At 33.2% G+C, this 22552-nt stretch overlaps 1 protein-coding gene across 1 annotated transcript in view; it reads left to right on the top strand.

Annotated features, from left to right (window-relative positions):
* The first annotated feature begins 5101 nt into the window (after positions 1–5101).
* The window catches only part of LOC112954205 (glutamate receptor ionotropic, kainate 2-like), a 76255-nt gene continuing 58804 nt past the window's right edge, over positions 5102–22552 (top strand). The window contains exons 1-2 of the mRNA XM_026047346.1: positions 5102–5261; positions 8877–9134. Of these exons, the coding sequence (XP_025903131.1) occupies positions 5126–5261; positions 8877–9134 (394 nt within the window). The 5' untranslated portion in view covers positions 5102–5125. The remainder of the gene's footprint in view (positions 5262–8876; positions 9135–22552) is intronic.

Raw genomic sequence — 22552 nt, forward strand, 5'->3', positions numbered from 1 at the left:
ATTATTTAAATATATCTGTATGTTTTTAAAGTAAAATGATGGGAGAAAATATTCCAGGGTAGGAATATGTCATTTTTAGAAATAAAGTACTTTCCAGGCTTTCACTCAATCTGAACTTAAGGTACAGGTTTGCATCATTGTATTTTAAACATTATTCTTTTACAAAAAATGGTGTTCATGCCATTCTGTGACTGATTTTGAAAGTGTTTGTGAAAACCTTTATCTTCACAGCTGTAGATAAATATGGGCAGAACAATTAGCATGGCTATAAAGATTTTTAAAATTAAGGTTTTTAAAAATGATTAGTCTGTGTATAGTGAGATCTTTATCAATTTGTTTTGATATTAGAAAAGAAAGCACAATTTAATTAGAAACATTTATACTATAAATCATTTTATATCTTCCTGCAGAGAAATCATGGTTCAAGCTGAAATTATGATTAATGCTATTTCCATAACTTCATTAATGTCAACAATGTTATATTAGAGTGAATTAGTGTTTATTTTTTTTTCCTCTCCTGATATCATATTTGAAAATTACAGTCTGGTAAATACTTGTGCTGTTAAACCATGGAAGTTTTGCTGCTGTATATGTGGTTAATATAGTGGCAATTATATTGCAAAATACTTTATTTTAGACTCAGTAATTCAAAGTAGTATGTAAGGTTCATTTCATTTGATTCCTCAGAGTAAGACTTGAGGTAATGCAGCCTTCTGTTGTGTATTGAAAGGTTTAATTTTTCCAAGAGCACAGATTGTAAAATAGCCTGTAGCTACTGTTATTAAATAGTGTTCATTTCCACTGAAACAAACTTGGGAACTCTGCTAGAAATAAAGAAAAAATTAATTGATTTAATATCCTCTGTGTGTTATAGATCTCGTTCATAGTTGTATTCAGATGCTTCTGAAGATTGCTTGAATGTTGATGATTTCAAGTTTGTAGGAGAAGCTCTCATGTTTTACGAGACTCATCTGTTCCAAAGTTCTCCATCTGGAAGTGGAGAAGAGATTTATGAATAACCTGTTATGGTCCTTATACTCATCAAGAGATTTTGTGTAGCTAAGCACTTACGTTCTTTCTGTCTTTTTTTCTTTTTCTCCAGATACATACACAGAGAGAACCACTGACATGATGGCCCACAGAACAGAATAGGAGGAAAATAAAATGGAAAATATAATAGAAAATAAAATAAAACATGGGAAAACCCCTCAAATTTATGCTATTTTTCTAAATGGAAATACGAATTTGATTAATTCTTAAATAGTAATTACCCAATTGTTTCAACTTAGGTAGATGATGAGAGTTAGAGAGAGTTTTCTGTTGTTCTGCAATGTTTTACCTGATGTGTACCGAACTTATTCTTTCCCTAGTTTCCTGTTCAAGAAAACTGATTTGAAAATTGGATACAAATTTGAGTTATCTTTCTTGACTAAAAATGTCAAATCTTGCTCAACTTTTTTGGTAGAAAAGGCTGTTTTTTTTTTTTATATATATTTGCAGGAAAAAAAAAAAAAAAAAAAAAAAAAAAAAAAAAAAAAAAAAAAACCTTGTAGTTCTTTCCTGTATAACTTTTTAACCATTTCAGATTTTTATCTCAATTGAAATGTAATAAGGCCATTTTATCTACATTAGGAGGAGTAGCCTCTAGATAAATTACCTGTTCTGATAAACTATTACTGTATGAGATCATTAAAGCAAGTTCAGTATTAAGTAGGTTTTTTCCTGACCCTTTAAAGTGTTTTGTCTCTGTTTTGAGGTAGCAGCGAACATTCAGCCACTTTTTCTAGGATGCGCTGTTGCTGATTTCAATCCATATGTTGGGTTAAAGACAAGTCCCAATACCTGTGTTTTTCAGTCCGTTATAGAAGGACAGGTATTGACTTGACTGCTTGTCCATATGTGAATGGCAAGATTTATGACTCTTCTGCCTGCTTATCTGAAAGCATGCAGGATATGCAGGATATGTTGTATTTTGGGAACCAATTAATTAGAGTTCTTTGTGTGAATGTTAAACATTCCAAGTATTTAACTGTGGGATGTTCCTTCCCTATGTTTTGGTAGAAAGATACTGAAGTAGCATAAAACTAGAATGAAAGGAACATTGTCCTCAGCATTTTACAGGCTGGAATATTACTAGAAAATACCAAATTTTTCCATCTAGCCTATATTCTGCTAGTGTTCTTAGAAGCCTAGTGGAAGTTTGTCTCAGCATCTTACATATTAAAAGTCTGCTAGAAAACAGTGTATTTCTCGTCAGTCATTTATTCCTGTGGTATTATTATCTAGCATAAAATGTGAAAATATTCAGGAGCAGGAACAAGAGGCTAAATCTTGCTCACATCTAATAGTAGGACATCACAAACAGGTTTTTCTAGTTGTTTTTTTTGCCTCTGGAATGGAAATTTACCCTTATGCAGAGTGATCATATGGTGCCAGGCTTGCAAGGAATACATTTATCATGGGGATGATAGAATAAACAGGGGAAGAAATCCCTAAATGGAGCACATGGGAAGATAGTATTCTGTTGCGACTCACATTAGATGATAGGGACTTTGACATCTTCATAAAATTGTCTGATTTTGTGATGGACAGTCTCTACTATTAGGAACTACCCTGAAAATATCAATATCAATATGAAAATCAATAGCTGCATTTTTGACAGATAATATCCCATCTTATATGTTTAGAGATGGACAGAAGGAAAAATATAGAAATAAAGAAGATTTTGAGATAAATAGAAATTAAAGGAGAAAACCTTTCAATGTAAAAATTTAAGGCAGGAGAAAGATAGTATTGCTCATTTCTTTTGATGAATCCATTCTCTCTGAGAATATAATCTCCTCTTTCTAAAAGTTGTTTCTGTAATATCTGTTTATCTGTAAATATTTGAATATTTCACACATGTCTTAGGAAACCCTATAAAATTTATTTTAATTCTGATCATATTCAAGGAAACATTTGCATTTTATTGACAGTTGATATCTATACTTATCATTTATTCACTAATTTTATGTTTTCTACAGCAATTTAAAAAAATCCCCAAATCAGAGTAGAATTCTCTTATATGTCACAGTTTGATTTATAGTGTTTAGAGGTGGTAAGCCTTAAAGAGCACAGACTTGTCTATCAAACCGAGTTCTCCTAAATTAAGCAGTTTCTTACTTCCAAAAAGAGATTGCCTTTCATATTGTACTTTATTGCCTTACATATTGTTCGTATGTATGAATTCATATTGCATTCATACTTATATCATATCCAATTTCTTATTTTTTTCTAACTTCTAAAGTGTTGTTAATTTTGGTTATTAATTATATACATCCCCTATGCTCAATCAGTTTTTGATCCTTTCCATGCCTGTCTAGATTTTTCTCAGGCATCTACCTCTCCCATCCAAACCTCATTTTCAGTTTTAATTTACTAATGTTTAAGTAGATATTTGTCACTTCTCATCTCAGTGGTTAGTGCTCATGTTTTTAAATTAATATTGTTTAGGCATCTGTCCATGGGACTCTCACCAGGATATTAAAAGCTCATCTGCAGGAAAACTGTTAACACCTATTCTACATCCAGTAGGGATAAACAGGTTGAAAGAGGCAGGAGGCTTGCAAAACTCAAAGCCTTTTAGCATTTAATAATATTTGAAAAGGAGAGTTGTTAAGTAAATATCTATTCTTGTTGCAGTAGGAATGGTTTATCTACTCAGTTCTTCAAAATGATTGTTTATAAACTGATTGCAATTTGCTCAATTCATCCTGATTCAAGTTCCTGAACATTCAGATTATGAGAACTTCCTGCTGAGAAAGCACTGGAGTGTTGGATAAGAAATTTTTAGAAAATATAAAGCTAGGCAGCAACATTACTTTACAAATGAATAGGCACGAGCTAAGGCAAAGTAAATGGAAAATATCCCTTTCATTGTTTATAATTAATGAACTTGCAATTAATGATCTTGGTATGGTAGTCGTACACATGTGGCTATACAATATTAGCTGGTGATAGATACCCCACAGATGCTGGAGTTTTGGTTTGTATTTTTGATATATTCTATGTCACCATAGTAAGGACCTTTAAACTACTTTTATAGATGCAAGAATAAATCATACTACCTAGGGTACATGCTAATTTACCAGTGATATCTGGCTAATAAAATAAGATTAGCTGTTGTTCAGCACTCTTTGACAATGTTCTATTTGCTTCCCATAAGATAAAAGCTGGCTCAGAACCATTCTAGAATATGTCTATTGTTTAAGACACCTCCTACTCTGGACGTACTCTTTGTTTGGAGGATGTTGTGTTATGCAGTGGAGCTTAAAGCAGACTGTATTTGCTGAGATTTTTGTATTTGCTGAAAATGGGGTTGCTGTGTGCATGAGTCTCAGTGTAGCTGAGTCCAATTTTTTGCCCTTTACTTAATATGTTTCTTACCTCACATGTTCAGGCTGCATTTGTTCACTTCATGAGCTTGCTTGGAGAATCCCTGTACCATCCCTGTACCAATACCCTGTACCAATACATGAAGGGAGCTTCATGTATTGCATTTCTGATGAACTCTCCAGTTCACTATGGCTTCATACAAAGCTTAAGGTAGACTTTGGAGCAGACTCCAAAAATGATCTCCTCCTCCCTCCACAGGTCATGATTGACCTGTTAGTGATAATCTCCAATTTAAAAATATTAAATAATTATGTATTCCGTATCTTTCTCCCATTTTATTTCTAAATAGTGTGTTTGTTTTATATAGCCACTTTTTATGGCCCACAGTAAAATGTTTTATGGAAAACTTTACAAGTTTTCTATAAGGTGAGTTTTTTAAGTTATTCTGAGTTTTTGTTAGTTAGTTTGTTAGTTTGTTAGTTAGTTTGGATTTGACCCAAATCTCACCTAAATCATGAGCTGTTTGAGAGTAGTTACACTGAGTCAAGTGTTAGCTAAAAATTTCAGGATGATCTTGAACTGATAAATAGAAATGTATTTGTATGCCATTTTGGCTTACTGTTCTCCTTTCTTTCTTTCTCTTTTTATTTATTTGTTTGTTTGTTTTGTTTTGTTTTATTTTGTTTTTTTCTCTCTCTCTCTCTCTCCCTCATTACCAGGAGGCATTTTTGAGTGTGTGGAATCAGGTCCAATGGGAGCAGAAGAATTAGCTTTCCGGTTTGCTGTGAACACAATCAACAGAAACAGAACTCTTCTGCCAAACACCACTTTAACATATGACACCCAAAAGATAAACCTCTATGATAGTTTTGAAGCATCCAAGAAAGGTAATCTCTCGCAAATTTAAAGTTTATATGACTGGCTAAGATTTGCATTGTCCACCTACCTGAATAAATGTCTGTCCAAAGAGCCACATGAAATAATTAAGGTTATGGCTCTTATGGTGGACATTAAAATTGTGTTTTAAAGACTATCCTTCGAAGGCTTTAATGGTAACTATATGAAGATTACATTATGTTAGCTTGGCTTCTACTGCCCTTGTTCAAAATTCTTTCTTTTTTTAAACATTTACAAATCTGAAATCATTTTTTTATCAGCATTGTGACTAGAGTATTTCAGAGACTCCTTTGGACTCATGAAAGCACTAGGTTCCTCCAACTTCTAGAAACCTTGTAATAGGCTGTGAATTTGGCTCACAGCACTGAGTATCTCATGGTGTGGCCATGACTGTATGTCAATAGGGACCAGTTCAGACTTTCTCATTTTAGAATTGTTACTGATGTAGCAGAACCTGCCATCGCATGTGTACTGGTGTAAGTGGTAATGTGTTTTTCTTGGGGTGTAGTCTCTGCCTGTAGTGTCTCAGTGACTCACTTTTCCATATAGTAACTATCGATGGGTTAAGTGTTTCCTAAATAGCAAGTATCTTATTATAGGAGTAGAAATGAATGTTTTAGAGTCTGTTACAGGAGTAAGAGTTTAAATGTATAAGTTTTGCTGTGTGGTCTGGTCCTAACAAATTAATCCTAGGCTTTCAAAACCGAAAGCAGTATACCGCATACAATTTTTGGTTCTGCAGTGGGCTAAGCTGAAGAAAATATTTGATGTGAAATTATAATGTCAGCTAAGGAAAAGCTCCTGAGTAAGGATACATGTCAGGAGCACATGAAGTACTTCATAAAAGTATTGCATAATACTGACTAAAACTTCAGTTAGAAGAAGAGAAGCTTTTTTTTCCTTTAACCCTTCATATTGAAACAAATGTTGCTAAACTCTCTACATGTATGTTTTCTGAAGAAATCATTTTTAAACAAGTATATTGATGTTAGGCATGAAATTAGTATCTATTTTATTTTTAAAAGTATATTCATTTTTATCATGGTAAGATGCTTTGATTTATGAAAAATGTAATAGACTAGATTTTTATGAATAAGTTTTTATGAATAACAATGATTTCTTTGTAGAGGAGAGTGTGGGAAAAAGAGGAGAGAGAGGCAAAGATTCATTTTAACATAGTATTTCTGAGTTATTATTATGATCCCTTCTTTCGCTTTTCCTCCCAGTCTTCCAAATTCAACTTATTTTTATGCTCAGCATCTTCTATGAAATTTAATGGGACAGCGGGTAGCAGCTCATCTTTGCAAGGCACTGCAATGGAAGGCTATTTATTTCTATTCCCAAAGAAATAAATAGGGAACGGAGGAATTTGTTCTGTAACCTCTAATTCTTCAAGCTTTTCCTAAGACAACTCAGGCAGCCTTCAGGTTTGCCTGAAGATGGAAGCTAGCCCTAGTATTGTTATATTGCTAATCCCTTACAGAATGGAATAGCAGAAGTTAGTATGATAACATATGAATAACAATAGATTGATTATATTTACTATTCTCATTTGCATCCTGGGATGAGAATGCGGTCTTAGTTGTGACTAACTGGGTTATATCAAAATCTGTGTAATAGTCTAGTGCTAATAGGTTTCTGCTTCATTAATTCACTATATTGTCAACTCTATTTATGCTGATAGGTGCTTTAGTTAGGAATCAAAGGCTAAAGTTTAGCATAAAATGGCTCATTTTATTATGATGGCTCCAAATCAGGATTTTAACAATGAGGTTTAAGCATTTGACTCATTTGTTGCTTGTGATTATGTCCATCAGTGAGCAGGCAGGCACTGCATAAGAAATAGTCTGATTAGACCTCTTAGTAACACATACCCTTGAAGTTGAATACAGATGGAATGGGTAACCTCATTTATTAATGAGTTTTCAAAGGCACAGTTCCAAAAAGCAACCTGAAGGCAAAGCAATAATATTCCCATGTCACTGTTTCAGTGAAGAATAACGTAAATGCAAACAAAATATCCTTCAATGTATTAGAAAAACTGGATTGCTTCTTATACAGCAGTGCCATATTAAATCACATGTGAAAGCATTGCATTATTCAAATCTCGGAAATGGAAAAGAAAGCCCATTGAAAAGCCATCTGGTAGCTATTGCTGTTGTTAGTGATCCCATTTACTGACATTTGCATAAAGTGTGTTGATTACTGTTAAGAAGGGCAATATTAGTTTTTTTTTCTTTTTTTTTTCATCAAACTAGTCACTTAGGTCCTGATATTGGACATACAATAATGCAGCAGGAATCCTCTGCAGGGTTAAGAAGTTAATTTAAATCCCTTGAGTTATGCACAGAAAAAAAGGATGTGCCAGTGTAGTTTCTATAATGTGCTTGAAAGGCATAGCATGTTGTAAAATCATTGATATGAATAATAAAATAATTATTCTTGACATGCTGAGAAAAGTAATGCAGCAAGATACGTTTATGCTGCTTACCTCCTCAGCAGTGAGGTATATAGATGGTGTTATAACAATATTAGTTAATCAAATGCAGGTATGCAGATACCTTCTTTAATGTCTCTTTACCAAGTTATATATTATCTTGAAAGAAACCTGTTGTGTTTCAGAACTGCATATTTTCAAAGCCTACTGTTTATAGTAGTAATCTAAGCAGGAGGAGCCAATGGGCTGAAACCCTGGCCTGCTATCATCTTTGCTGTCTAATTTTCCTATTTTTGGTATCTGCCAATAAAAATTCTCCCAGGCAGCACCCAAGCATACTGTGAGAAATGATACAGACTAAAGCTTAGTTTTAGCACTCTGTACAGGAAAGAGAAGAGCTTAGCCACTTGGATGAAGCAGCATCATGTCAGTGACTCTCAGGGCCAGTTTTATATATTAGTATAGGTGCAACAAAACAGAGTATTTCCAGTGTTTAACAGTTCACACTGAGTTTGTTCATTTTTAGATAGCGATTTCATTTTCTTTTAGGCAAAATCTTGCCCTCTACATTCTCTTAGTCATCGCATTGCTCTTCAGATATAGAAATTCAAATGTTCATTTTTAAATGAAATTTATCATCTGATGGATACTTGACTGGAATTAAATCTACTTAACATGCAGAATTTCTGAGCAATTATGTTTTCAATAGAGATAGTTGATAGTTGGTAGTTTTTAATAGAGATGCTGGATTGGGGAAGAAGGTAATGCTTAAAAAATTTAGCTTGAGATACTGTCCCATATGGCCTTTCTCTAAATGTAAGACACAGCTAAGCATAAATCTTGCATCTTGTCAGTGTTTTTTAAAACATGCATAAGGATACATGCATATCCTATGTATCTATAGATAGTGCTGGCCTTTGAATTCAACTGACAGTGGAGATCTTAGCTGCAGCATTATTTAGTTGTTAAGGACTGCTACTCATCAGCTTATAGCAAAAGCTGAGAAATTTAATTTGAAATTGAAATCTGTGTAAATGAAAGTGTTAAACTTGAACAGAATGAAGCTGTACTTCTTGGAGTACCTTTTAATTAATGTGAATTGAGCAATACCTTTTGGCACACTGCCTTCGTTCCTCTCATCATTGACAGACTTCTGTCTCCTCTTCAGCCTGTGATCAGCTGTCCCTTGGGGTGGCTGCCATCTTTGGACCATCACACAGCTCCTCAGCTAATGCGGTGCAGTCCATCTGCAACGCGCTGGGCGTTCCACATATCCAGACTCGCTGGAAACATCAAGTGTCTGACAACAAGGACTCCTTCTATGTCAGCCTCTATCCAGATTTTTCTTCACTCAGCCGTGCCATTCTTGACCTTGTGCAGTTCTTCAAGTGGAAAACAGTCACTGTTGTTTATGATGACAGCACTGGTAAGGCTAAAGTGTTGGGCTTTCGGTAGATAAATATATGCATGTACTTAGAGATGTGTGCGAGTCTAATCACTATATAGCTTTAAAAAATTAACTAAAAAATTATTTAAACCACAAAAAGTTCTATTGGCAAAGTAGTATATAATAGCAGAAGTATCCCTACATGTGTGCTTCATCAGCAGAGTTCTGTGTGTTTGAGGCTGCAGCGGTCAGTAAATCAGTTGTGCTCTCTGGGCTCCCCAGTTGCGAACAACTATGGTTTTATTAAAAACTTAAGTATTGAGGAAGTGGTAATATGAAAGAATTACTAATACAACAGCTGAAATAGTGTAGCTAAATTGTATCCCTGCTTCTGATTCTAGCTAAGCTAGAAACAAGGTAAGCAAGAACCCTGTTTGTGATACTTGTCTAGAATTTCAGTGCTTCCTGGTTTTGTGTGGGGGTTTGCGGGAGTCCTGTATTTCAGATGTTAGGACTTAAAAGCAAAGGAAATTTGGAGGTTTGCTTATCCAACAACTACGTTCATTAATAATGAATTCCAAACTTTCTAGCAGAAGTACACCAGTTTGTCTCCTTTACCCTATTTCACCCAAAACTTCTGTTTTTCACTAAAAGTGGCATGTTTAAAAGATGCTTCAAAAAATTAGCTCTTACAGGAGGTCTGTCTAGTGGAGGTCAGAACCAAGAGATAGGAAGAGGATAACTGAACTGTATTAGAAGATACAAGGATGCAACTTAGCCAGATGAAATATTAAAAAGCTTCCTTTTTTTTTTTTTTCTTTTTTTAATATTGCTGATTTCATTCATGCCTCATAAACTGACATCGGCAAGAAAAAACACTGATCCTCAAAGTTCAGCAAACTAGACATTTGTTGATACCATTATAATTTAACACTACTGTCTCTCTAAACTTGAAATACCAAAAGAAAATTAAGAAATAATTTGTACTTTTTATATGATGAGGCTGTGCAAAGAAGAACAGACCTGTAAGAAGCCTCTGACTATGCCAGATAGCATGCAGCCATAGTAGCACATAATGTCTGCTTACTATCTACATTCAAATAAGATGTATTTTTACCTAGTAAATGATAAGAAGCAGACAGTCAAAGATCGTATTGCAAAAACTATTCCTAACTTGCTGTTAGGAATGTTACCTCTGTTAAACACAGAAGGTAATTATACTTTTTAAGAAAAGAAATACCTATTTTGTTTATTACACTTTTCTTGATTTTTTACGTTCTTTCTTGTTCTGGAATATGATAAGAAGTAGGTTTTTTTTAATTAAATGGATATTGAAAAGTAATTTGTAGTTCAATGAAACACTTCTATAATTTGGTTTACACAGTCTTTACATATTTCATTTTGATTTAAATCATTTATGGACTATATTTATGTATGTATGTATTTACTACAACCAGCTTACACTTTACAACAGCCCTTTCTGTTAGAAAACAGTGATTTGTTTTATTTTAAAATTAGTCTTAATTTTGAAATTTTAAAACTAACTTGCTCAATATTTATCTCTCCTTCAACAGCAACAAAAGCTACAAAAATCCATTATGTTTAAAGGTTTATTTCAAACTCCATGTTTTCTGAAAGAAAAACATTTAACACTCATTGCTAGATTTAATCTTGTAAATTATTGTAACATTATGAAAGTTGAGATGTAAGTACAAATGATGGAGATAATTACAATTTTCTTGTATATATATAAGCTACAGATAGTATGTTTTTACGACTAGCATCTATAAATGCTTAAGAGAAAAATGAGCATGAATTCTTTTAGATTTGGATAATTACTTTGAAAGACAGGAATGAATAGGAAGACCCACAAATTTAGATTTAATTGATAAGCATAAAATATTATTTCTCGAAATAGTTTCCTTAAATTTATGTTTCTTTTTAGAGTTGCCAAACTCTTCATAGCATGGTATGGACTATTCCCACAGGTAAATAATAATCTCTGCTACATTGTCTTTCCTGAATTCTGTTGCTCTCTGAGGAAGCAACCAAAAAACAAACAAATAAAACCCCAACAGCTTTCAAAAGCACCCTCCCTCTTTTTTGAGGATTTTTTTTATATGCAAATTTAAAGTCTACTTTTTAAAGACTACCAGTTTCTTTTTGTTAGGAGCATCTTCTGTGGATACTTCAAAGACTTCAAAGGCAGGACACACTGCCAGGAAGTGCACAGCATCTCTTCTTTTGAAGTACTTACAGGAACATCTCTTAGCTATGAGAAACTGTCAGTCTCAAAGAAGTCAAGTTTAAATCTTCCTGTAGCTCAGCTTTAAACTATTTCCTTTTTTCCTTTATGGGGAAGAAAAAAAAAAAAAAAAAGGCTTTTGAAAGGGATCAGTTACTTTAACTGAGCAAGAGGTCAACCCCAGCCATGGGGTAAGACAAATATTTAGACGTGAACCTGGTGGTGGAGCTGAATGTGCTAGTTTAAGCTAATATTTTGAAATTACGTGTTATAAGAGTCCTTATACCATTTCAGACTTTATTTCAAATCCATTGAAATTAAGGCAGTGAAAACAAATGATTTATCACTACATACATTCCTGTTTCTTCCATTTGGCCAGTAATTCCTTAATGCAGGATGTGTATTGATCTTATCTTACTTTCTTTTACTTCCATCTGACTCATCCACATTCTTTTCTCTCCTTTTCTTAAAAACAATTTAGTATGATAATGCCTGCCATGTTTCATGATAATTGTTGTGTTATATATTTCTTCTCCTCAATAGACCATTTCAGAAAGGACTCTTGTCATGACGGTAATAATATATTCAATTTTTTATTATTAAAATTGATTCTTATTCTTACATACTTTATAAACATGAATACACGTGGAAATAACATTTTTCTTACAGAAAAAAAAGCCGAAACCACTCATAAAGAGTTTCTGAATTCTTCAACAGGTAAATTAAATCAGCCGGAAAGTTGCCCATGTCCTCCAAATCTGAGGATATTTTAAGTTTGGTTTTGGAGAAAGTAGAGTTAATTTTAATTTTAATTTTAATTTTAATTTTAATTTTAATTTTAATTTCAAGACTGAGTATCTTAATTATCAGGACTCAGTTCTTAAAGTTTCAATCCTCTGCTAAATGCAAAGATACTCCGCTCACCCCCAAGCATTCTACTAACAAGTAGACATTCTATTAATTTCTACAGTTTTTATTCAGTATGGGAGATAGGCGAGTCTAACAGGTAACAGAACATATTCCTGATGCTATGTCAGTCACTCCAGACAAAAGTAGATGCAGTCTTCCATCATAGTGTCTGAGAGCCTTTTAATTCTTTAACATCTTCTTAACTACCTTCAAAATATCCATATAATGGGATGTGCAAAACAGACTTCAGAACAAAAGGGAAGTCTGGACTTGAATACAGACTTTTCCAACTGTATTTGAGAGCCTTAGCTGCTGCCTTGGTGATCTTTTCTGGTGTCTTTTGATGACAGAAGGAGCAGTTAGTAGCCTAAGATGAAGCAATTAGTCAAAACTTAATGTAGGGGTAAAGAAGAAGAGGAGGTATTATTCTTTAAGGGTAATTGCTTACCAGAGCAGATTACTAAGTGTAATCCCTCAATAAGCATATTTGGTCTCTACTAACCTATACCTGCCATACAATTTCCCTACCTAGACCTGCTGAAACATCCATTTCATCTCAATCCACTTGATCCAATTCGATCAGAGATTCAGTGGGATATGGATTCAGTGAGGTATTATCCACATAATCTATAGTCCCTGGTCAGTTTGAAATAACTGAGAAGCATGAACCTCTAGTCTCTTATGGAGTAATGAACATTCACACATCTAAAAGCTTACTACAAAGACTGGCTGTCACTGACTTGTCAGTCTTGTGAGTCAAAGTCCCTAAAAGCTCTGTAGACAACAAATTCTTGCTAACTCAAGGGAAAAAAAAAAGAAAAAAAGCAACAAAAACAAGAAAAAAAAGAGAAAGTTCATTTATCTTCCTTTGTTCTTAACCTACTTGTTTTTCCACAAAGATAGTGGTTTTTTTTTAGTTTTTTTTTTTTTTTTTTTTTTTTTTTTTTTTTTTNTTTTTTTTTTTTTAAAACATGTGAATTGAACCCTGAGGGAGAGAACTAGACTCTGCAATGGCTTTATGATTGCTAAGAGTTGCTAAATGAAAGAAGGTTACTCCATGGAGTACTGCTAGTTTTTGTTATTCCAGTCTGGACACCAGGATATTGAATTACCTTGCACTGATAGACTAGCTGGGCTTTAGTCACAACTTCAAAGCTGATAATGAGGAAAACGTGATAACTTGGAACAGGAGAGGAAGGAGGTTTTGCCAAGCTGAAATAAGTATAGAGATGTTTTCTAAAATAACAGTCAATTAACAATAGAGACAGCAATGACCAGGCAAGAGAAACTTGAAAAGGAGGTGATATAGAACTTTAAAAGGAAGGATGAATAGGTTGACCATAAAGTAATGAAGAACAGTAAAGCCACAACAGATAGGATGAGTTAGATACTGGAAGGGTTAATTGCATCTTGTTTTACGTAGAAGAGAAACGTTGCATTATAGTGGGGATGAAGTTGTAAGAGTAACCATGATAAGAGAATGGGCAAAGTTTTAGTATTATAATAATAGTAGGGCCTTCTGTCCTGGTCTTATTTTTTGGAGTAGGCATTGTGAAAGTAGGTTGATTAGCCTGTTCTTTCATGGAAGAAAAAGGTTATGATTACATTATCGGTAAATCTGTTTTGTCAATATACTTTTTTACCTTAAATGATAGTTAGAGCCTACTTTCTTCTGTGATTTTTTTTCTTTCTTTGTTTTAGTGTTCATGAGACTTTTTCTTGTAGTCCATCTGTTGCACAACCTAAAAAATGGCCTCAGACTCTTGAATACTTCTATCGTAGTTTGAAAACCTAGTATGTTTCCTGCTGTCTTTCTGGACTGCAAAATATGTTTCTTTCAATACAAATTTCCCATTAGGAAACTGGAAGACTTTTTTTTTTTCTTTTGCTTAAAATAATTTATGGTCTCTTTGTTAATGAAGTATCACTAAACTGTCCATGGATACTTATTTAGTCCTTTGAAGAAAAAGGAGAAACTAGCAACATGCTAAACAGATGCATGTCCCAATAGATTTAATTGCTCTCAAAAGAATAATTTAGCTTTAAAATATTGAAAATTTGGTACATATTCTAGAAAGCAGATTGTATTCATTCTAAATGTAAGTTTGTGAATTCCAGAATTCTAGAGTAAGGTAGAGGCCAGCATTATTTAAACTATGTATTTGTAGTGGCAACTGATGCTTTATGTAGATCAAGTTGATATAAACAAGATTCTTGTTTTTTTTTTCTTAATTAACATCTGTTTTGGTCTTGGGTAAGTAAGTATAAACACCAAAAATCTGTTGCATCTATGAACAGAAGTCAAAGTAAAAGCATAAAAAAAATGATTTCAAGAATGAAAATATTTTGTTTTGTTTGGTATTGAACCATGTGGTTAAATATAAATGAAGAGGAAAAAAAAAATGTCCTACTGTTGGTATTTTGTCAATAGTGTGTGTATGTGAGTGTCTGTACACATATATGTACATGTAGCATTGATTAGTAAATAAAACTGGAATTTCCTCACTGTGATGGTATTAACATTTATATTATCTTATTTCTGAAGATAAGGTTCTACATAATGCATTTTTTTTTAATTTTTATTTTTTTCTGACAATATAAAAGGACAATCACTTACCTTTGCAGTTATGTAACTTTAAACTGACAGAAATTACCTATTTTGGAGAAAAAATGGAGGGACTGTGTGTGCAATAGCAGATAACTAACATTAAGATACATTAAAAATAAAAGCTTGAGATGAGAAGATGAGAAAAGATATTTATGAAACTTTAGAAAAAAGGCAGGCTGGAGAGAAAGGAGAGAAAATGAGGTCTAAATGAAAATGAGATCTAAATGAATGAGATCTAAATGATCTAACCTCTAATGAGGTTTAAAAAGGGCTGCTCATCTCTGTTTTTCTGTATATGAATTGAGTAACATGGAAATTTATATGAAAAACTATAGTCCTTTATAAACATATCTACATAACTGTGGTCTATTCAGAATGTGTCTGTAGCAGAATGGGAAAAAAATAATGAAATAGACTGAGTGCTGCATTATTTGTTAAATATTCAATAACAGCAGATTTCAGACTGAAGGAGGCAAGACTTCTGTCTTGCTGATTCACCTTGTCTATAAACTATAAACCTATAAACCTATAAACTGGCATGGCACATATACAATAGAATATATTCCAATATTGAAAGTTGGATATAGAAATTTAACATTTATTCTAGAAGAAATGGTAGAGGAAAGAGGGTGAGAAATGCTGTTTTCAATGAAGGCATGTGATCAATGGTCTAGAATGCAGTAGGAGATATCTTTTGCAACCCCCCCAAAAAAAAAAAAGGTGGAGTAGTGTCACTATGCATTGTTATTGTAACTATATTGCTGGATCAAGATCATAATGAACCACTATCCATGAAAGTTATGGGAAGATTTTCTCCCTCCCTTTCCTCTTTATAAAAATTAAAAAAAAAAACCAAAAGTTTGATATTAACAAATATTTTAAATCAGGTGTTCACAGAGAAGGAAGTGCAGAAGGAGCATAGTTCTTATAATGTTCTTAGAAAGACATTGTAAGTCCTTAGAATATACACTGACTTCTTTTAATGCTGAAAACACAGAATATTCATCTATGAAGACTTCTTCTTTATAGTGAAGAAATATATGGAAATGGAAAATATTGGTGTGTTACTGGGGAAGGGAAAAATAACAAAACACACTCCATGGAATTCAAGGAATTGGTTGTCATTAAAACTGGAATTTCTGGGGTAAGAATTATTTGGAAAGAAAATATAGAGCAAACAGGATTCAGGGCCGACAGTTTCTTAAACAATATCAAAGCTTAAGAAAAACAAAATAAAACAAGGATTGCCAAGGGAGCTAAGTTTTCAAATCACTAGATATAGAGACTTTTGAAGCAGTTAAAATGAAGTAATCTTTAGTAATCTCAAAAATAATCACAGTAATTCCAAGTGAAAATGCAATTAGTAATTATCTGCTAAACTCAGCTACTCTATTTGGATGTAGCTGATTACTTAGTTGGCATATTTCTTTTCTAAGAAATTATTGTATCATTTGTTCTTTAAAATATTGAAAGTATTTTGTTGATATTATATAAAAATGCTAGAGGCAAGAAAGATTTTGCAAAATTAATACTTCACTTTCAAAGCTCTGAAATATTTTAAACTATAGAGATTAAGATTTATTTTTAACTAGAAGTATGAAGACAAATAGGTTAAATTCAGGTATTCTTTTATGGAAACATAATCAGTATCATACCTTGCATGTACAAAAATTAATACAATTCAAATTAGCCAAATGCGCCACACTTCTACTAGTATTAGATTTTTTGTCCTCTGGTTGGAGGAAGGTTGTGAAATATTTTTGAAGCATCCATCATTGTGTGAATGACCCCTAGAGCAAATATTCCTATATTTATTTCCAGATTTGCTATCTCTTTGCTCTCTCTTGCTTTCACCGACTTTCATAAGAAAAAAGCTAACTGCTTTAGTTTCCAAGAATAAATGTGCATATTCAGTGTTATTTACTTAGCAGAGATTACTATTTAATATGACCACTTATGTTTCTTTTCCAACCAAGTCTATTGAGATATCTAGCAAATATTATTTAAGAATGACTTTATTACATTAAGTATTAAAATTTAATTATTTAATATTATTTACTATTAATTAAATATATTAAATATATTAAATATATTAAATATTATTAAGAACTTCTTTACTGTGGGGGTGACAGAGCCCTAGAAAAGGCTGCCTAGGGAGGCTGTAGAGTCTCCTTCTCTGGAGGACTTCAAAACCCACCTGGATACCACCCTGTGCCACATGCTCTGCGTGTCCCAGCTGGAGCAGGGAGGTTGAACTAGGTGATCTCTAGAGGTCCCTTCCAATCTTAGGCATTCTGTGATTCTGTGATTTTGTGATTATTTCTTATAGAATGTGTTATACTTTGGTACAATAGTGATACTTCATGGTATTGCTGGATATTGTTAAATCTGTTCTACAGCCTTTTAATATTGATTCTCTCAGCTTTGTCAAAAGCCATTTTTTTTCCTTTTACTGGGGCAAATCACTTTTTGCTCTATATCCTCACTAAGCTACATTGCTCATAGATAGCAGTCACTTCAGAGCTAATACTTCCCCATTAAATTGCATCCAAGTAATTTTTTGAAATTCACAGCGCTCTTAATTGTCATTCTCATCACCATCACACTCTAAAATAAAGCTAAAGCTTTCAGAGCACTTTCACCTTATGACCACAAAAATGAATAACAGCAATATTTTAAATCATACTTATCATAACAGTCAGAGCCACATAAGTAAGGAAATGTCAGATGTGTTGCTAGAGACCAGAAAAACATGACAATTCTTGTCTAAATGGCTTAATATTTAGCAATATTTTCTTCAATGATATTAAATTATTATTATCAAGTTTTTACTTTTTTTCATACTTTAAATATAGAAGTGAGGGAAAAAATGGACAGTTGTCTTTTTTATTTTTTTTTCTAGCTACCATGTGCTGCAGATTCTGTGTACTTGGAGGCTAGAAACAAACTCTTTTTATTCATTTTCTCATGATGACCGTAAAGATCAAAATCTTTCCATGAACCTGAGGTCTTTTCTGAACGTGTATTGCGCGTTGATTCCCTCTCGTGGAACTATCTGGATGGGGGAGAGAGGTGTTTTTTTTCACTGTGTTTCAGAAAGTCGTTATTAAAACAGAATTGAACATAGGAGTTGGTTGAACTGGTGTTGGCTATTTGAAACTAACTACAAAATGAGCTTACATATGCTCTAACATGTGTGCACTTACATTTTTAAGTAAAACAAGAAAACAGATGTACTTCAATTCTATTTGTCTATGTTGAAACTTCTGTAAAGTAAAATGGATTTTACATTCAGATACTGAGACTGAGGACACAAAAATTAAGTGATATAACCAGTACCACAATGGAAAGCTAACTGCCTAGAGTTAAACCCATATCCCTGTTTCTCTTGTTCAGTGACTGTAACCGTAAATGATCTCCTGTGAATGGATTCTCAGTGGTTTCGACTTTGGAGTTAATTCTGATATTTAAAATACTGCTGCTTTTTTGTATTGAGTAATTTTGTTTTTTAGTCTAAAAGAATGTAGTCTTTAGTCTAGACTAGACCCTTTTAGATCTTGCATAGTCGTGATAGATGGCAGATTATGTATCTCACATACATATACATGCATACACACACACATATACATACCCTTCTAGTTAAAACACATAGTTCTGCCTTTTTTAGTTTTAGAAATGAGCATATTTCCATGATTTTAGTATTTCATAGTATCTGCAAAGAATGCAGACTAAGATGAACTAGAATTGTTATGCTCTAATTATAATACATAATAATGTAAAATAATGAACCTTATGCAAATGCAAAATTATCTGATTCTTGATAAATACAACATCATTCCTATTCATATTAAATGCTGTTTTTGATGAACTGTACCTTCTTTGGATATGTTTGCCTGTGCCATATATGGAGGCAGTGAAGCCTGGAAGAAATTCCCTAATTCATGGGTGAATATGTCAGCATAGTCTAAGGGTGATTTATAAACAAAAGTATTTCTGTATCTCTGAAGAGGACTTAGGAGCAGTAGATCATAAAGTACATTGGGATAAGGAGGTAAGGACAGGTAGTTTGGACTACCTATATAGGGCCTCTATACGACTACTCTGTTTATCTTCCCCACATTCTCTGCAGGGAGATTTTAGCATAAAAAGACACTTTTAGAGTTCATTCTGGTAAATACTGTTATTGTCATGGATGAATAGTATATCTAGGGTTGCCCTAATTAATCCAGTTTTTAGATTTTCAGCTGAAATTATTCTAAGCAGAACAGCTATACTGACAAGGATTTTATGTTGGCAAGACATAAAATTTATTTTAAAAAGTTTATAAAGTTATTAGATACTATTCTTTCTTATGTTTTGTGATTCTCTTCTATCTTTTTTTTTTTTTTTTTTTCTGGTAGGAATCAAGATGAGCCATAGAAAAATATTTATGTCAGCATAAAATGATAGAGCTTTAAACTTCATATCATCTCCACTGAGTTACAGAATATTTTTAATATTGCAAATTCAAAGCAGCATAAATTTTGAATGCAAGTGGTATCTCTCTACCTACCTACCTACCTATCTATCTATCTATCCATCCATCCATCCATCCTTCTGTCTATCTGTCCGTCTGTCTATCACAGTATTTAAATTTAAGATATTAATTCCTGTGCTCCAATACAAGACAGAAAAAAAAGCCAAAATATTGGACTCCAAACTTGATAACAAGAAGCCGGATTAAATGTTTTTTTTTTTTTTTTTTTTTTTTTTTTTTTTTTTTTTTTTATTTACTGTATAGAATTAATAAAGGTTTCTTTCTTAAAGCTCACTATCTAAGGATTCTTTATGTGTTTCAGTGCCATATTTAATTGAGTTTAAATACAACTGATAANTTTTTTTTTTTTTTTTTTTTTTTTTTTTTTTTTTCTGTACAAAATAAATCAAGGTTTCTTTCTTAAAGCTCACTATCTAAGGACACTTTATCTGTTTCAGTGCCATATTTAATTGAGTTTAAATACAACTGATAACAATTTTAAGTCTACTTTGCATTGCTAGAATTGGGTAAAGTGATCTTAACAGAAAATACATGAAGATGCTCCAACGATCTTTCCGTTTCTTAATTTCTATTTTATTTTTTGCACTTTTCTCAGTGGTGTTTCTGCATCATGCTATTGTAACCAAATAAACACAGAGCAGCTCACTGTTCATGTAGTCCTGCTAACAGATGCAGTTTCTAAAAGATTGCTTTCTTTTTTCTTTTCCTTTTTTTTTTTTTTTTTTTTTCTTAGTTAATCCTTTCTTCACTAGAGATAATTTTTTAAGTGAAGGAGGAGGCTGATAGAACTACTTCTGAGAATTTGTGAGTAATGTGTTCAGGATGTTCAAGATCTGTGAATCTCTAACAATGAACTGTTCTGGTTGATTTGAAGCATGCTATTGATGCCCAATAAACTGGCATTCTCTTCTTCCCTATTCATATGCCTTTCAAATCCAAAATGTAAGAATATTTTTTCTGAGATTTAAGCTGAAAATATCACAGGCAGATAGGAGGAGAGGTACAAAGAGTTGTGAGAGGAAAGATCCTTCTGAAAACCAAAAAGTACTATTCTAACAGCTCAACAAGGTAATACATTACTATTTTTAATTTTTTTGAGATTTTGAAGATAAGATTAGATTTAAAGGAGAATTAGTGTTCTTTTGTATAAAAAGGAAAGAGGTTCATGTGTTCAGCCTATTGCAAAGTGCAATTGCTTGCATTCTTCCTGTGCAGCACAAAGACAGCATTAACAAAAATGATAAATAGTTTGACGATCTGGCCAGGTGGCACAGCAATGGCTTGCAAGACTGCTGAGCTGAAGACACAGGTTTTAAAACAAACTTGGGACTCTTGCTTCCTGGACTGATTGAAGTTGAACATGTCGAGGAGGTAATGTGATTGATCTCTTTGGAGGAAGCTGCCAGCTGGAGAGCTCACAAACTGCTCCTTCAGGATTCTCCTTAAAGATGAATTGATGGCAGCTTCTGAAAAGAGTTACTCACACTGCCTTCTTCCCAGCCATTCAGAGGTAAGGCTCTATCACAGTGCCTGCTAAGAGAAAGAATTGAGAGTTTAAAGGGACAGGAAAAAGGTGTCCTTGGTGAAAGAAACTGCAGGAAGTACATTCCTAAAATACAGTAATTATTTTGTCTCTATACTGGTATAAAGTAGATTTTTCAAGAACTACACAATTTTGTTTGTTTTTATTTTTATCACACTGGGATCCTATAATGAAATAAATAACAGGTTAGCGTTTCATATGAGGCATGTATTTTGTTTTATGTTGTAAATCAAGATACGTTAAGAATGTTCTAGGCTGAAATCTATGCTTCTTGATTGATACACCTCTTAAAACCATGAAGAAATGAATGATTTTGTCCTTAGCTTCACTGTCCTTGTAGTTCTCTAAGTTTGTTTCTCTCTGTATTGCAGGCTTTGTTACTTCTCTTTCTGATAGAAAGATCTACTAATGTGTGTTTTGAAGTAGTCTGTGGGTAATCCAGAGACTTCTCCAGAGCAGCATCTGGCTACTCTGATCCTAAGTAACCAACATGTCCATTCCATCCATATGACAGACAATAGCAGAGAAAGTTCCTTTGAGACTTACACTAATTCAGAAGATTAAGAAAAATAATTAATGCATATATGCACAATGTTTTTTGACCCAAAACTAGTCTTTGTGTAGCCCTTTTATCCATATACATGGGAAGTAGAAAGGTAAAAGTGCAGCCCCGTAGACACAGTAAGAGGTAGCCTTATGAGGAAGAAGTAAAAATATGAGTAAAAGAAAATTTGGCAGCATCTGAAAACATATACAAACAAGGAATTACATTGTGTCTGTGACACACAATGTATTAATGACAATAAGAAGCCAAGTAGTTAGCTCTCATTTTGATAAGCTGAGGATGCACATTTCAGTGAGGGAAACCTTAAATATGCCTTGCCCTGTAACTGACAAAAGCAAAGTAAAGCCAAAGCAAAGATTGCTTCTATGAAGATGATAGGAAACATCCTGTGACAGAACATTCCTGTGACAGAATTAATTATTTATATCATATTTGGATTCCCTTATTATTTCTGAACTGCATAGTTTTAATTTCCTGGGTATTTTTTGTCTCATGCACCAATATCGCACAGAGACTTAGACCTTCAGGTGGGGTGGGAAAAGTGGTGACCTTCAGCAATTATGAAACCATTACTGTCCACACGTGGCCCCATGTGCTACTCATAACATATAGGAGCTTGATTTTTTAGGCTGCCTATATACATCTTTTCAGTGTTTAGGCTATTTCTCAGGTAACAAATGACAAGTTACTATTTAATGTTTAAACTAAAGAAGGCAGAAAAAATAAACTATTCAAAATAGTTGTCAATATTACAGACAAAACTGTCTCAAATCAGAGACCTCTGTTTAGTTTCCAGTCATCACATGGTTTTGATGTGAAAAACAAAAACTCAAAAGAAAAACAAAACCCAAAACAACAAATGTAACAGGGAGACAAAGGGAAAGAGAATGTACATTTTTGTTTCTGAGGTTCATTCCAGTATTTTTGTGGAGGGAGTTCATTTGGTAGTTTTCTTTCTGGCAGGAAAAGTGAAAGTCCTCATGCAAACCATGGTTTTGCACTTAATGCAAATAATTCATCACAAATATTAGGACTATACAGTATCATACC

This window comes from Nothoprocta perdicaria, unplaced genomic scaffold, assembly GCF_003342845.1.
Source record: "Nothoprocta perdicaria isolate Ctin4 unplaced genomic scaffold, notPer1 scaffold_493, whole genome shotgun sequence".
Lineage (NCBI taxonomy): Eukaryota > Metazoa > Chordata > Aves > Tinamiformes > Tinamidae > Nothoprocta > Nothoprocta perdicaria.